The sequence below is a fragment of the Branchiostoma belcheri genome, unplaced genomic scaffold, assembly GCF_001625305.1.
Source record: "Branchiostoma belcheri isolate BF01 breed outbred unplaced genomic scaffold, Haploidv18h27 scaffold344, whole genome shotgun sequence".
Lineage (NCBI taxonomy): Eukaryota > Metazoa > Chordata > Leptocardii > Amphioxiformes > Branchiostomatidae > Branchiostoma > Branchiostoma belcheri.
The window spans coordinates 57,747-74,769 of NW_017803959.1; the positions used below are offsets into that span (position 1 = coordinate 57,747).

At 41.2% G+C, this 17,023-nt stretch overlaps 2 protein-coding genes across 2 annotated transcripts in view; both read left to right on the plus strand.

Annotated features, from left to right (window-relative positions):
* Window positions 1–13,443, plus strand: part of LOC109475708 — a 17,397-nt gene extending 3,954 nt beyond the window's left edge. Inside the window, exons 3-8 of the mRNA XM_019776472.1 lie at window positions 2,311–2,406; window positions 3,079–3,121; window positions 3,716–3,795; window positions 4,754–4,867; window positions 5,355–5,462; window positions 13,016–13,443. Coding sequence (XP_019632031.1) covers window positions 2,326–2,406; window positions 3,079–3,121; window positions 3,716–3,795; window positions 4,754–4,867; window positions 5,355–5,462; window positions 13,016–13,153 — 564 coding nt within the window. The 5' untranslated portion in view covers window positions 2,311–2,325 and the 3' untranslated portion in view covers window positions 13,154–13,443. The remainder of the gene's footprint in view (window positions 1–2,310; window positions 2,407–3,078; window positions 3,122–3,715; window positions 3,796–4,753; window positions 4,868–5,354; window positions 5,463–13,015) is intronic.
* Window positions 13,444–13,538: 95 nt separating this feature from the next.
* LOC109475702 overlaps window positions 13,539–17,023 on the plus strand; it is a 12,377-nt gene continuing 8,892 nt past the window's right edge. Inside the window, exon 1 of the mRNA XM_019776463.1 lies at window positions 13,539–13,574. Within this exon, the coding sequence (XP_019632022.1) occupies window positions 13,539–13,574 (36 nt within the window). The remainder of the gene's footprint in view (window positions 13,575–17,023) is intronic.

Genomic DNA, 17,023 nt, shown 5'->3' on the forward strand with positions numbered 1-17,023 from the left:
GGGAACGCGAACGTACCGCACGTGTGCCCACTCAACGTTCCCGCCCCAAAAAAAACAAAAAACAACTAGAAAGGCCAATATTTGCTTTGGAGCAAATACAGCGATGGGTTCACCACTATTTTACGACATGGCAGGGAAAGAATGAGAAACACAAGGGAAAACAATGATTTACATTGATATAACTATAATATGAAGTAACATACAACTAAAACAACAGTTGGATAGCTATTCCCTACTTTATTGGTTAGGATTTTTAATTGCATAATGCAAACTGTTGATTTTCAAAATAAAAAAAAACGTACATGCCCCGCATTCCAATGCTGGAGCAGAAAAGCTTGAAATAACCTACCAAAACAACTTGAATAAAGACATACTGTCAGTATGAAAATGCTCTGTGCAGGTGTTATTAACAATCACATAAACTATGAAGCCATACATTGAATAAGCTATACATATAATATGATTATCATAACCTTTATTTTTAAAATCATGCCAGTGAGCTAATTGCATGTACAGAGTGAAAGAAAGTAAAGTAAAGCAGTAGAATTTCTGTACTAGCTATGATAGTACTTCATATGATTCGTCCTCATCGTCATCATTAAATGTGGTCTATCTCTTGCTACTAGTGACTGGTAATACCTCTGTAGATTCTTCACACTGGCAGAGTACCGTACTCCTTCTCTCTTGTCAGCTCAATACTTTTGTGACAACATCAAAGTGATTTTAGTTAGTTATAGTTGGAAAAATACAAAAGACTAACATTACTAAGTTATTGACATTCTTGAGTAAGAACAATCAGTTTTTGAATAGTTAAAAGACAAAACAACGAAAATAAAAAAATGTTGAAATTGTTAAATGCAGAATTGTTAAAATTGTTAAAACTGATAAAATTGTTAAAAATGATAAAATTGTTAAAAATGTTAAATTGTTAAAAATATTAATGTCCGATGCACTCGGGTTCGAACTTGCAATGCCTGGGATTGCCGCCTTGCGCGTTTCCAACCGAGCTAACTCGGTGCGATACACATCACTCACTGCATTGTATGTCATAAAAAGTAAACAGCATGGCGGTATCGATCGCTTCAAGGCACCAAGACTTTCAACTATTAACTACGGGGTTTCCTTCTTTATCAGGTTTGCTTTTGAACCACCTTGATGTTACTTAACTATCAACCCGGCTAGCAGAAGCCGCCGGCTCCTTTAATATTACAGCCGCTCCCTGTCCAATCTTCGAAAACTGTCGGGCAGGCAAGCCCTCGACGCTCGCCAGGAAGCCGTCTCGCGATGTTCTCAGCAACAACAAACGAACGCCTGTACATTCTACAATTTTGGTGATTCTTCGGAGATCGATAACAGAACCTTGATAATACTAGTTGGTAAAGATTGCAGAAAATTGTTGATACCGTGGCGCGCGCGCCGACGATGCACATTACGTACCGCGTAACTTTTTTGTTTACACGCCGGGCGCAGGTCATTGACCTCCAACTTGCGTTGTTCCAACAGAGAAGAGCAAAATGTCTGGCTCCCGCAGAACGTACCGCACTCTCCCGCTGGACGTACCGCACTCTCCCGCAGAACGTATCGCACTCTCCCGGAGGACGTCCCGCACTCTCCCGAGGGAAGTCCCGCACAGCGTCCTGCACTCTCCCGCAGAACGTCCCTCGAAAATCGATGCGTATTTCGTGGCCTGTGCTGTACCTACCAAAACACTTGAGTTCATACTGTCAAAATGGAATGGCTTTGAACAGGTGTTAATCGAGTTAATCCAATCAAATCCAACAGCCAATCAGCAAGAAGAATAGATTGGTCAGGTTCATGCTTGCTTGCCCATATATGGGCATACCGCCGAATTCCTTTCTTATTACGTCACGCGCGTACGCCCCGACAGTACTTTCCTATGGGGACCGCTAAAAAAGCAAATAAAACGATTGTAAAAGCTTGTATCACAAAAAATTAAAAAACGCCTAGGGGTATTTGCCCACTGTACCTCCATACCAAATTCCAGGACCTTAGGCCCTAAAATGAAGAAGCTGAATCCATTTAAAAAATGGCAGGAGAAGAAGAAGAAGAAGAAGGAGAAGGAGAAGGAGAAGAAACATCAGAAAAAGCAATATGGGTTCACCACCACTTCGTGGTGTGGTGAACCCATAAAAATACACAATAACTCGAGAAGGCTTGGGTACAATGTCCTGATATTCGGTAGGTGGGTAGGTCTTGATAAGACCTCAAAAAGATTTTAAGCGCTCTCTAACGGCTGGTTATGAGACTGTAGTGGAACTCCTGTTTTTCTGTTTGTTTTACTATCGCCAGGTGACGTAGTTCAGGATGGCGATATTGAAGCGAAGCTGCTCCTGTTGTGGCTGTGACGTCAAGGCCGGCTCCATCGTGGTCGCAGTCATCTGGATTGTAAGTCAAAAATAAAAACACAATTGTCTCAAATCAAATTGCTCAGGAAAAAAATTGGTTTTCTTGATATCAACTTGATACCATACCATACTATAATTGCACCCACGTGATTATGACGTAGGCAAAGACCACTGCTCGATGGTTAAAGAAGGCTTCTATTCCAAAAGTGGTAATTATATCATTAAGTAAAAAAACACTCCTTGGTTTAAGCTTGAAGGTAACTTTAAACGGTAAGATCTTTAAGGTAACGAATCGAAAACAGTGGATTGACGATCAAAAAGGTGGAAGGTAGACAAACAGTTTTGGGGACTATAGGGGTATAGAGGTGCCGATTGTACCTGACTTTCCATCACAAATAGCAGTCAAACTGAAAGCATAGCGATGAGTGGTTCTAACATTGTGGCTATATGTCCGTCCATACTAAGTACTAGTAGTTTTCTATTAATGCTTCAAAGGAGATGGTATGGGCAATGGGACCAGTCTCATTTTGTTAGCGCGTTCCATCACCATTGGCGACCTATAGATAAGGGACAACTGTGCATGTTACAATGAAGGACAACTAGTTCAACATGGTAAAAAAGGAGGTAAGGAATAAGACTTCACATCTTGATATAGGTACATGCTTGTTAACTACTAGCTCAAGTTTATAATGGCGTAACTTTTTTCCCACAGATTTTATCCCTGATTGGACTAGGCTATAACGCAACGTCCTCGAGTAAGTGACTTTTACAAAATTTTGTGTACATTTATACTTAATGGGGGTAGGGGCGTTTTCGAGCAGCTTTGGTAATAACATATATTTAACACCGATTTCTTCCGTAAGCAAGGCCACACTACTAGTACTCTTAATATTTATGGATTACAACCGCCGCCAGCGCATTGATTTTCGCCTGTTCTAAAGACACCCCCCCCCCAAAAAGCAGCTACAGGAATGCAAAGCTGGTATTGCTTATTTGCAGTTTTACACGAAAACGATAAAACGATATAAAAAATTCTAAAGCAAGCCTGCCAATGCTGGCTTAGCTTTTTTCAGGATTTTTGAGTCAGCACGTACCGTCCTGAGTTCTAGTGTTCTGTTTAGCCACCAAAACTAGGTGCGCAATGAAAAAAAAAAGAGTTTGAAATGAACTGTTTGTTTAATATTTCTCGCCCACCCGAGAGCTCAGCTAGGCCCCTTGGAAATAAATTGTGACGTTCTAATATGTAACAAGGCTGCCTACCAGGACACCTATGAACTGCAGACAGCCCTACAGACATGTATGTAATGTGCCTGAATTGTTAATTACTGTTATTGTTTTGATTTCTCTAGCGCCGGCCGGCAAAGCCCTCCTTGCCGTCTATGTCGTGAGCCTCGGCACCCATATTCTGCTCATCATTGCAGTAGTCAAGGTAAAACTACGGTGACATTTCCCAACCTATGCCCTGACGGTAGTTTAAAGGCTAAGCCGACTTGCATGGTTTTGGAAAGAGTAAGATTGTTCCTTCGTAGGGGTTGGTGTCAGTATAAGCTTTAGTGTTTGGGGAAAGAACATAACAGCACGTTAAAGAACCCACCACACTTACCAGTATCAATAATATCATCACAAGATAGTCCTACCGCTTTGTGCATAATCAAACAGCGGCCTTGTCAAAAATTGCGGACCGTCAGCCAACCAGGCACCCCCTTACGTTTACTGTTGTAGGAGGGAAAGCATCTAGCCAATCAGATGGCCTATTGACAGCAGGCGGTGATGTAATTGGCTGGTAACTTTCCTTCAATAACAGGAAGCGTGAGAACCGAAAGCCACTCAGCCAAATATAGCCGCCCAAACACCCTCAACCATCATTGGAAGTAATGTCGGCTGTAGTTGGCTGGTTTTCTGTGAGCTTGGCTGCGTTAGCCTAGTGCTCACAAGGGTGTGACCGGGTTGACCGGTGGTTGGTTGGTGTTCGGGAGTAGTTCATCACTGCCATTTTTAATAATTATGTGTTTGAAATAAATTGGATTAGTAGAGAAAGGGAGGCGTGGCTTTAATCTTGTAAGACTGCTCCCGGACTTTAGCCAAACTTGGTTGCTTGGTATTAGTGATACATTTGTAGTAGTGATTGGTTTATTGTTAAAACATAACAAAACGGCCTTGAAGCCATAGCTTAATGGGACCGGCCGGCGCCGAGATTTACAGGAAAAATTCAACTACAGTAAAATCAACATAACTACCAAACTAATATGTTCACGTTACATTAAACATTAGACAGTGTTGCCATATTTACTATTACATGTACTTGACGTGACACTAGACACACTGGTTATGAGAATGTTCCGGGTGTGTGACAGGGCCTTTACAGCATACCCTTCACTCTTTGACAGGCAATACGTCCGCTGCTTTTGACCTGGGTGATCATCACCATCATCTGCACTGTGGCGGCCCTGGCCATCTACATCTATGTGACAGATGTAGACGTTAAAATCATCAATCGCTTGGTGTGTCATCTATTGTTTACTTTTGTTATATTGCCTAGAGAAAACATATTGTTTTTGCTACGATACCTTTTCTCCTCTTTTCGTTCCAAACGCTTACCGAACTGGCGAAAGACATGATTTGTGGACGTCTTTCAACATGGTGAATTGTGTTGGGTCACATAATGTTGCAATCTTATAGGAGGAGGGATATATACCGCTGTCTGACCAAATGCATGCATATGAATGTATTTGAGTAAGAATTAACAGAGCAGACCATATGCAAAGGTAAACATAATGCATTTGCTTTGCAAATGTTACATTTCTAGTTTGTTTATAAGCCACCCGTAAGCTACAATTACTGCTTGAATAAATTGTGCACTTTGTTTTTTCAAACATCTAGCATACATCTAGCAAACATCTTCCAATACAGTTAATACTTTTCTTTATTACTTCCGGGTATGGGAGTATTGTTTTTGGTGGATGACGTTTGAGTTTGTGTGTTTCAAAGGTTGCCAATGGCCCGGAGCAGTATATCGGAGGAGTCTTCCTGTTCAATGCATTGAAAACGGGCCTTACTCTCATCTGGATCTATTGGGGAGCACTCCTATGTATGACGGTAAGACTTTGTTGTATCTAGAACCGTGATTTATCCAGATGAATGATCAGACGCGGTTTTGGATGGTCCAAGCGTATCTAGAACCAGGGTTACGGGGGGGGGTCTACGTTGGGGTACGCAATTATAACTTTGTCCAATTCTTCGCCTTTTTTTCTTTCAAACATAGATCTTTCATATGATTTTTTGTCCCGGCACAAAAATCAGTTTTACGCTAAGCGAGTCCCAGTCAAATAAGTCAAGGAAAAACACAAGGTAGAAAGCGGATACGGATTTCATGTTTGGCGGAAACACAACCATTTAATTGCGTACTGAACTTGGACTTGAACGTAAACTTGAGTATGAACTTGAACTTGAATTAAAAGTAAATTATTACACATGAATAGAATTGACATTGTGATGACGACATACGTAAGAAAAATCCCCATGGGATTTATCTATCCGGTCAACAGTATACAGCAGTTATATATATACGTGGTCATGATGTTGAGAAATATGTAATCACATAAGCGACATTACAAGCTGAGAACTAAAAACCACCAAAAGCTCACTAAGATTGTGAGCAGAAAAGGGGCCAACATGGAGCAAAAATGCGACACAAATAAGGTTTTAAGAATAGGTATACATGTACATACATACACAGCCAATTAAAACCCTGCCAGCAGGCAAGATTAGATGGAAATTCGGGTATAGTTAGTTACAAGGCCGGTGAAAGTGGGGCCAGAGAAAATAGAATCAATGAGAGGGGGCAAAGTTTGACTGAACTCGTTAACGCGAGCGCGGCCTGGAAATCTCGCGTGTTGGGGGGGGGGCGCATACGGTTTGCAGAAGACGTTATGTGCGAGTTCGACAAAAACTATGTGAGGAAAGGAGGCCCTGAGCTTTGGTAGTACTTTAGTACGGTATCGCGGGATAAAGCCAAGAAACTCAATAGCTACATTTGAGAGCTGAAATAGCTACACCAGCCAAACGAGCTATTCAGTGATAAAATAACCGATAGTCAGTCGGTAAAACAATTGAATTAGCTACACCAGCCAAACGGGCTATTCAGTGATAAAATAACCGATAGTCAATCGGCAAAACAATTGAATTAGCTACACCAGCCAAACGGGCTATTCAGTGATAAAATAACCGATAGTCAGTCGGTAAAACAATTGAATTAGCTACACCAGCCAAACGGGCTATTCAGTGATAAAATAACCGATAGTCAGTCGGTAGAACAACTGAAATAGCTACACCAGCCAAATGAGCTATTCGGTGTAAGGAATGACGCCATGAGCGGGTGGCGAGCGCATGACGGAAGTGATAAAATAATTTAACTAAAAGGCTATCGGGTAACAGGGTAAACCGGGTAAGCCCGTAAAATATATTCTTTTATCTACAGAAATATGTTTGTAATTAAGGGTGGAAATATTGGGTGGGTTGGGAGGGAATTTCGTGTAAGTCGGAGAGGGTTTAGTGGAGAGATTTGTAGGAAGGTCTGGCGTACACGACCTGTCCGGACCGCGTGTTAGCTCAGAGTGACACCACGCGGCACGGAAGTGACAAACACAACCATTTAATTGCGTACCGAACTTGGACTTGAACGTAAACTGACCGCGTGCTAGCTCAGAGTGACACCACGCGGTACGGTCTAATTGGGAACAGCCTCTGTGAAGAGGATCTCAAACAGATCACTCTGTTGTCATGGCAACAGGCGAGACAGGCCACCCTGGTGGGTTGGCTTCCTGCTTTCCCAGCAAAAGCTCCTTTTTGCTTGTGCAAAATGTCTTTTCGCTTCTAAACCCGGAGCTACGAGTGATAGATTTTACAGCTGGGATGCATTGAATAGAGAATGCAAGGTCCGCCAGGTTTTGCGCAATTTGGTGAGGGGAGAGGTCCGCATGACACAAGTCGTTTTGACCCAGTTTAATATACACAATGTCAGAAGGGAAGTCTCTAATGTACGGGAGTAGCCGAGATCTGTATCGCGGGATTGTGCAACCAGGAATGCCGTGGAAGTCAACAGTTACTTCTGACAACCAGAAATCAGGGGCCACCGCTCGGCCGGACTGTGTAGTAGTATGGGTCCGTATAAAGGACTCTAGTCGGCAAACGAAGGAGTGACCCGTGATGAAGGCGCTGTCCATGCTGACAAATAAGTATTACTAGTAGATGACAGACTCACCGCAAGCAAGGACGCAAAAGGTCGGTGAACTCCTGGCCGGAGGCTCTACACGGGCCACAGCGTTCTGTCCAGTACGCTCCGGTACGATCAGCCGCAGCAGTTGCGACGCGACTTGGGAAAGGTCCTCCGGAGGGTAGAGCACGGCGTTCGCAGTTCGTGGACGCAGCGGTGAGGGCTCCACGTGGCGCGGCGGGGGCACGGTGTCTCAGTCCGAAGATTCAGACTTGGGAAAGGTCTTTCGCGGCGGAGGGTAGAGCACGCCGTTCGCTGTTCGTGGAAGCATCGGCGAGAGGGCTCCACGTGGGGCGGCGGGCGCATGGTGTCTCAGTCCGAAGATTCAGAGCGAAGATGAAAAATTTTGAGAAGAAATATCCAGAGTGTGATCAGACGAGCGAGCTTTCGTGTGATCGATCTACTACGTGTGATCTGGGTGGAATGAATGATTCCCACTGCCCGTATTTGTTTGTTTGTGAGACCATGTCAACTCGGCCAATCAGAGTGCGTTACCTTATCGAGGATGTGTCCCCATATGTGTTAGATTTCGGGCCGGTCACGATTAAGCTGCGTGCACAAGTTGTGCCAATCTGGATTGAATTTTGATCTGGGCCACGCACCGCTGAAAACCACATTTATCAGTTATTCAGTTATTGCAGAATTTATGTATTATTCTTCTGAGTCAAATTTCAAGAACGTTCAGGCAATAAGAAATATAACTATCGACCGTTCCAATCCCTAATGTTAGGCCCTTATCTATGTACTTGCAACGTTCTAGCACGTCCAAAATCAACAAAGCGCATCCAAATAGTGCATGAGAAATATTAATGAAAGGGAGAGGAAAGTAATAATACATTGCGAACAATGGATTTACATATTACAGAAATAGACGATATATCAGAAAAGAAATATCTATCAGCATTATTTACTTCTACTACCAAAGTTTTATATATATATATACATGTACCTAATAATAGGAATTTTCAACGTTATACTTTAGCATAGAACATGAAAGGGAACTAATATTAAACTAAAAAAATCATTTTCGATTTTAGGGATTTTTTAAATACTACAGTCTCTATATTCTAAAATACTAGATTGTCTACATTTTTGGGACTTAACCAATGGCATATAAACACAATATACCAGGAAACTGTATCTGCTGACTATATATATCTAGTTTGTTTTCGCTGGACTCGAATAAACTTTTGTTTTATATCTGATGAAATACCAGGCACGGTTTTTTATGTAAGCGTGTTATGTTATGTGTATGTGTTATGCCTACAATGATAAAGTTTAGTATATTATTAACCTAGAGGGATGTGTGTGTGTGGTCGTTCTTTTATGCTTTTCCTGAGGACCAAAAAATTTCCAATGCAGAGATATTTTTATCTGAAAAAGATGAGAACATAGTATGATCTAAATATGGCTCGAGGTGCTGACACACCCGTTTGATGACCTTACATATGCAAATTCAAATGTCGCACAGGTTAACGTTAAGGTTTGCTCAATCAATGATCTATTTCAAACTGTCAGAATATATTCTGTAGTATGTACATTCAAACATCTACCTAGCAATCGTGGTCCCTTTGATTTTTTTTAGTCCATAGTACGTATATAATACGTATACGTAAATGTGGCAACCTGTATATTAGTACTTTGGCAGGTTTGAATGTATTGGTGATTCGTAATTCGTAGGCAGCCTCTCCAAAATTCAACGTAATTCGTAAGAGTACATTTAACTGCAAAGCGTAAAGTCGCAATCTGCTCTGAAACTTTAACGTAATTCGTAATCGCTACCCCCATTCCACACCAATGTCCAGTGTTGCGTGGCTCTATACACATTGGCAAGGTTAAATTTTGACTTGCCCGGTTACTATCGGTCAATGGCTGACAAGCAAATGATTAAATACAATACAGGCACGTTGACAACTCTACAAAATCCCATTGCACTGTACATATCGCAACCTGTATCGAAACATGTGCAAGCTTATATTATTTACAAAAAATTGGACATCCTACATATACATCAAATATAGAATCCGTCACATACCCTTGTATACATGTGTGTGTGTGTGTGGGGGGGGTCTGTTCATAAGCTGTCCTTCTGAAGTGGCTGTAATAGTATAGGAAACTGTACCTGGCTTATTTGTGCCTTCATACAATATATCTGTATATTACTGTTATCTACGCAAGACCACATCACCTTACAAGTACGAAAAAACAAATGTAATATTAATTCGCCCTGAGAAATGTCTGTTCGAGCTTTCGACATATCACAGGTTTTAATAGTTAGAAATTCAGGGTCTTCTTGAAAAGTTTTTAAACTATTACATTAGTAATTTCTACATAGCATGAAACGTTTATACGTCACATACTGTGGTATGCATGTGTGTGTGTGTTATTAATCTCACACTTGTCAGGTTATTAACGGTCAACTCAGTACATCAGTGCAGTAGAATATGTCTTCTTCAACACTTTAAAGCTGCAAATTGTAACGATTGGGTTATACAATAATTAAACTTTCTGGTCATTTCTTTACCATATAAGTTGAATCAAACCATACCACATCGCAGTTAAGTGCTATTCAGGAAGTGGAGGTGCTAAAATACGAGGCCTTACGACTGTGTTCAAAAACTAGGAACACAGCTGTCAGCCATGTTTGTTTAAATTCCGGTAGTTTGCGGTGGTGCCACAAACTTGGTGCGCCTCGTGTGGGCTGTTTTGGCTCCAACTTTAAATTTCAGAAATATGAGATAAGTGCTAAAATAAAAATATGTTGAAAAGTATAAGAAAGAACAATCAAACATTTTTTAATTTTTTGGTGCAAATGTTTCACATTATGCCGGTTTAAAGCTGTGGCATGTTTTGATGCACTTAGTAAAGGCGTAAATGACGAACTTCACTGGAAAGATAGAGTACCTGCCTACCTTTTGTTTTCATAATTTTTTTTATTGTAGTCAAAATACAAGATATCTTTTTTTTGTTTGTTTGAGCCTTTATTTCAACTCGATCTGTAACAGTGTTACATGCTCTAATCGGCCGCTATTTCGGCCGCTTTTCATAGAGGTCGAGCGTGGAGGAGTGTCAGGGGGTCATAACATAAATACTACTTGCTCACAAATGAAAACAAAGTAATATTTTTTATACATAAGGTAACTCACACAAAGTAAATAAATAAACAAAATGGCAATAACTAATAAATAACTCATAAGTCGTTGTGTCCAAAATCCAGTTGTGTCCAGTATCGTCAAAGTCAGTTACGATACTAGCAGTCTTTTAAAGGTTCTAAGAGTAGGTGCTGCTCTAACATGCTGCGGAAGAGCGTTCCATACAAGAGAGCCAGAGTAGGCTAGGGATCTCCGGTATATTTCTCTTAATGGCATCGGTACCGCAAGGAGATCAGTCGCGCTTTGTCTGGTGCTTCTGGTCGCTCTATCCCTACAGTATGTGAAAATCCGGCGCATGTACGGCGGTAGTTGGTTGTTCAGGGCCTTATGTAGTAGGAGGGCTTTGTGATGTTTGTGGATTGACTTTACGTCCATCCAGCCCAGACGTCGGTGGACTTCGGCTGATGGAGTTAGATACGGGGCTCGTAGAATCAGCTTGCCAGCTCGGTTCTGCAACCTTTGCAATTTCCCCAACTCACGTTCTATGAGCGTATCAAACGCTTTGGAGAGGTCAATAAAAACCGCCCCTGTCAGCTGACCAGTGTTCATGGCATTAAACCACTTCTCTGTTAGTAGGTGGGCCGCAGATTGTGTGGAATGGCCTGGCCTAAACCCAGACTGGGCCTCTGTAAGAATACTGTTTACTGACAAATAGTTGTACAGTTGAGTATGTACCGCCCTTTCCAATATCTTTGAGACAGCAGGTAGTATGCTGACAGGTCTATAGTTATTTGGCGCAGCTCTATCCCCTGCTTTGTGTATAGGCGATAGGCGTGCCTTCTTCCAGTCCTCTGGGAACTCACTTCTGAGCAGCGATTCATTGAATATTTTCGTCAGAGAGGGTGCGATGATCTCGGCTGCTGACTTGAGCAGTCTGTTGTTCAGGTGATCTAGACCCACAGCTTTGTCCGTTTTCAGGAGTTCATGTTGTACGAACTCAACTGATACTTGACTGAAAGTAAAACGAGCCAGACAACGTTGCACGAACTGTAACGGGCGGAGGAGTGATGTCCCCTTGTTGATACTGAGTGCGAGCTTTTCAGCAACTGTACCAAAATACTCGTTCAGTTTATGGGCAATTTCAGGTGGTGAGGAACACACATCTCCGTTGTCATCTTTAAGACATGAAATACAGGATGACTTGTTCCTCCCTAGTAAAGACTTGAGTGATTTCCACATGCTATTAACATTGCCGTTGTTGATTTCATCAGTCAGGTAAGTTCGCTTACTCGAGATGATTAGGCGCTTAGTGTGATTACGCAACCTTCTGTATGTTTCCCAGTCAGTTGGCCTCTGGGTCGACTCAGCTGTGTGTCTTGCTTCGTCACGAAGTGACATTAGCTCACGTATGTCTTGTGTGAGCCACGGCGGACAGTCCTCTCCCCTCACCCTGAACTTTTTGAGAGGTGCGTGTTTGTTGCAAACAGTTACGAAGAGTGATTTCCAGAGGTGCCACTAAGGGTTCGTCTTACCTGTCAACTAGGCACGAACTCGGGTGGGAATCATTATCAGATAGACGACATGTTCATCGACTTTGTTTGTTTCACAGAATCGTTCATGGTTTAACTCGCAACTACTTGTCTGAAATATTACCCGCGGCCATTTTTTCATCATGTACATATGACCTACGCAACAAGATGAACTTAAGATCTCCTAGTTACTCAACCAATCGTTTTGCTAAGTCTTTTGTTCCGTACTCGACACACCATTGGAATAATCTTGATTTGTCAACTCGTTCTTTAAACTACTGTCATTTTCGAACCGCTCTCCTCAAAACCATTCGGCCTGTTAAGTTCAAATACTTTAGCCATGGTCCTCGTCTTGCCTGTGTACACCTCACACGCCTTCGCATTGGCACCCGTAGCCTAAACCACAGTCTCTTCACACGAGGATTACTCGACAGTCCAGCTTGNATATATATATATATATATATATATATATATATATATATATATATATATATATATATAGTATGTATATATATAGTATGTATATATACATGTATATAGTATGAATATATAGTATGTATATATAGTATGTATATATGATTGTGTTTCTGTACTTACGATTTTAATTGTACGGTTGCCCTGATGTGTACAGACTCACGGATGGTTTCACGTGCCAGTAAGGTCACGTGAGGCATCATACGTGGGTCTGCCATTTACAAAAAGGGCCCATTGCTACAAATTTATCCTTGGTGATGTGTTTGTGTGCCCATCTTGTAGGTGTATGGCTGCCTTGTGGTGTTTTCGCACTACCAGAACCTCCGTGACGAAGCACGTGGACAGGGACAACCTCAAATGGTACCGATGGGCAACCAACCCTACGTGGCGGGCAACCAAACCTACATAGCGGGTAACTAACCCTACATAGCGGGTACCCAACCCTACATAGTGGGTAACCAACCCCACATAGCGGGTACCCAACCCTACATAGCGGGCAACCAAACCTACATGACAGGCAACCAAACCTACATAGCGGGCAACCAAACCCTACATGGCGGGCAACCAACCCTACAGGGCGGGCAACAAACCCAACATGGCGGCCAACCAACCCAACATGGCGGTCAACCAACCCAACATGGCGGACAACCAACCCAACATGGCGGACAACCAACCCAACATGGCGGACAACCAACCCAACATGGCGGCCAACCAACCCAACATGGCGGACAACCAACCCAACATGGCAGACAACCAACCCAACATGGCGGACAACCAACCCAACATGGCGGACAACCAACCCAACATGGCGGACAACCAACCCAACATGGCCACCAACCGGGTGCCGCCAACCAACCCAACATGGCGGCCAACCAACCTAGCATGGAGGATAACCAACCCACCAAGGGGGCTAATCAACCCACCGCTACCAACCGACCAAGGGGAACACGCAATCCATTATATATGACAGGTCCTCAGTAGGATTATGGCCAAAAATCAAACGACGCAAGTACACTTTTGGGCCTTATTCATTCGGACTGTCCTTACTTCCAGTTACTTAATTGGCAGGCAACCAACCCTAACCTGGCTGCCAACCTATAGCACCTGAGCCTCATAGTGTTATCCTATTGCCTTAATCGCTAGTTTAAATTGACAACTAGGATTGATCTACCGATTTACATGTAGTTTGAACGTGTCCATATAGGAAAATATTTGTCAACATGACTTGCATTATAATATTTTATGGGTAACTAATCGGTGTGTAGATGTGACAAATATATTGATGGTAGGTAAAGGAAAGTAACTATACATAAAACAAATATGATATAGCATATTAGAGAAATTGACCGCTTAGCATGGAAGGTGTGTACTAGTAATCGTAGTCTATACTCAAGCTTTTTTTATACATGTATGTAAAAATCGCATAAACCATCAATGTTTAAGAATTGTACTGTTGTTTTGGAATAAAAAAATAGTAGGGAATTTAAGATTTTCTATGATACTTAAGTTTCAATATTTGGTGGGGTACAGACATAAGCATGTCAACATACCAGGATATTCTGTGTATAGTCTTTCATTGTTGGTCACTTTTATGTATTTGTGTATATACTATGATACTGTATAAGGCCTCAATTGGAATGGTCGGATACGAATGTGAAATGAATGTGAAGAATAAGATTTTTTTCAGTTTTGGATAATGTTAGTCCATGGCTAGGCCAAGTAACTGTTATCGATGACTTCCACGCCAGCATAAAGTTTCATCTGATTGAAAATTAAAAAAAAAGAACAAACAAATAAGAAATTGTCTACTGTTCCGCACTGCTATGTAACTATAGAAGTGACGCTACATCCTTGAGCGTGGCTGTAGTGATACCAGGCTTCCACACTATTGCAACTTTATTAACCGCCACATTTCGTGAATACAGGTTTAAAACAGAAATAAAAACATGTTGACTGTAAAACGAGGTTTTGTCCCCTCACTTTTTGTTTATTATTAAAAAAGTTTATTCCTTCTTCTTGTTAATGTAAAAATCATGTTCTTAATGTTTCCACATTTCCCTGGACACCAACATATTCAATTTGTGTAGCTTGAATGTGCAGCCATCTAGTATTTTTAAAGCATAGAATTTTTTTTTAATTTTGAGACCCTTAACTATTTACATCCCTATAGGCTACATACTGTGTTATGCCACAATACGATCATCATGTTTTTGCACATTATTAGCTCTGTTGGTATGCATGGTCCCTAAATGAAAAAAAAAGCCTGCTGCCCGCTGTTGTTCGAAATGCATCCCAAGCTGCATGATAGACTGGTTGCCGGCTTATTTTGTTTCTCAATCGTCCACTTTTAATTCAAATTCCAACACGACGCTTGAACCAACATGCCAAATTACTCTAATGATAGCAAACTTTCGAAAAATGTACATAATTTTGGTAGAATTTAAGGTTAAATTGGCAATCTAGGTGATCCTCTAAAAATGCAAAGTTTCACTTCTTTGTATTACTGTTAGTGGTCATGAAGAAGTTACAAAAGCCAAAATTTGAAGTATTAAACAGGTATCTTGTATTTTGACTACAATAAAATAATTATGAAAATAAAAAGTAGGCAGGTACTCTATCTTTCCAGTGAATTTCCTCATTTACGCGTTTATCAAATGCAACAAAACATGCCACAACTTTAAACCGTCATTATGCGATATTAATAGATTTGCACCAAAAATTGAAATATTTCAATTTAAATTAAAAAAAATTAAAAAAAATTGGGCGATTGTCCTTTTTTAAGTTTAACATATTTTTATTTTAGCACTTATCTCATATTTCTGACATATAAAGTTGGCGCCAAAACAACCGAGACGAGGCGCACTCAGTTTGTGGCACCACTGGAAACCGGAATGTAAACAAACATGGCTGACAGCTGTGTTCCTAGTTTTTAAACACAGTCGTAAGGCCTCGTATTTTGACACCTCCACTTCCTGAATAGCACTTAATTGCGATGGGGTATGGTTTGATTTAACTTATATTGTAAAGAAATGACCAGAAAGTTTACTTTTTGTATCGCCCTAACGTTACAATTTGCAGCTTTAAAGTGTTGAAGAAGACATATTCTACTGCACTGATGTACTGAGTTGACCGTTAATAACCTGTCAAGTGTGAGATTTGCCGGGTTAATAACACACACACATGTATACAACAGTATGTGACGTAGAAACGTTTCATGCTATGTAGAAATTACTAAGGAAATAGGCTATGTTTTATATTTAAAAACTTTGCAACAAGACCATTAACTTCTAACAATTAAAACATGTGATACGTCGAAAGCTCGAACAGACATTTCTCAGGGGGAATTGCATTTGTTTTTCTGACTTGTAAGATGATGTGGTCTTGCGTAGATAACAGTAATATTGTATGAAGGCACAAAAAAGCCTGGTACAGTTTCCTATACTATTACAGCCACTTCAGAAGGACAGCTTATGAACAGACCCCCCCCCCCACACACACACACATGTGATTTAACCTTGCTGATGTGTATAGAGCCACGCAACACTGAACATTGGTGTGGAATGGGGGGTATGGGGGGTAGTGATTACAAATTACGTTAAAGGCTCAGAGCTGATTACGACTTTACGCTTTGCAGTTGATGTACTATTAACACGAATTACGTTGACTTTTGGAGAGGCTGCCTACGAAATACGAAGTCTAAAAAGGCCTGATTACGCCTTACGACAAAGGGCATGACGGCCCCCACGGAAGTTTGCTGACGTACGAACCACTTAAACAATGGCGTGGAAAATTCCGTTTGTGTCTGTGTTCAATGAAGTGTGTAATTTTGACCTACCGGTCGAAAATCACTTCAACTGTGTTACGTGTACTGCAAATATGTACTTTTAATACATTGAACCTACCAGAAAGACACTATTAGGGTATTTTTAAATCGTTGTTATGTTATCATTGTTACGTTTGAATCCCTTCAAACTGTTACTGGTATTGTGCATTCTTGAATCTAACCTTGAACAACTGAATCGATCATACACTGCTGAATTGATCATCCTATTTGCTATTACCTTATCTGTACATTTGCTAGTAGCAGACGTCAAACACCTAGGGTTTGAAAACAAACAATAAATACATTGTTTAGAAGTTGTACAATTCATGATCCTGTCAGACCGAGTAATGCCTTAAAACACCAATGCATTTAACCTGCCAAAGTACTAATATACAGGTTGCCACATTTACGTATACGTACTATTGACTAAAAATCAAAGGGGCCACCAAAACGTTGCTAATATACAG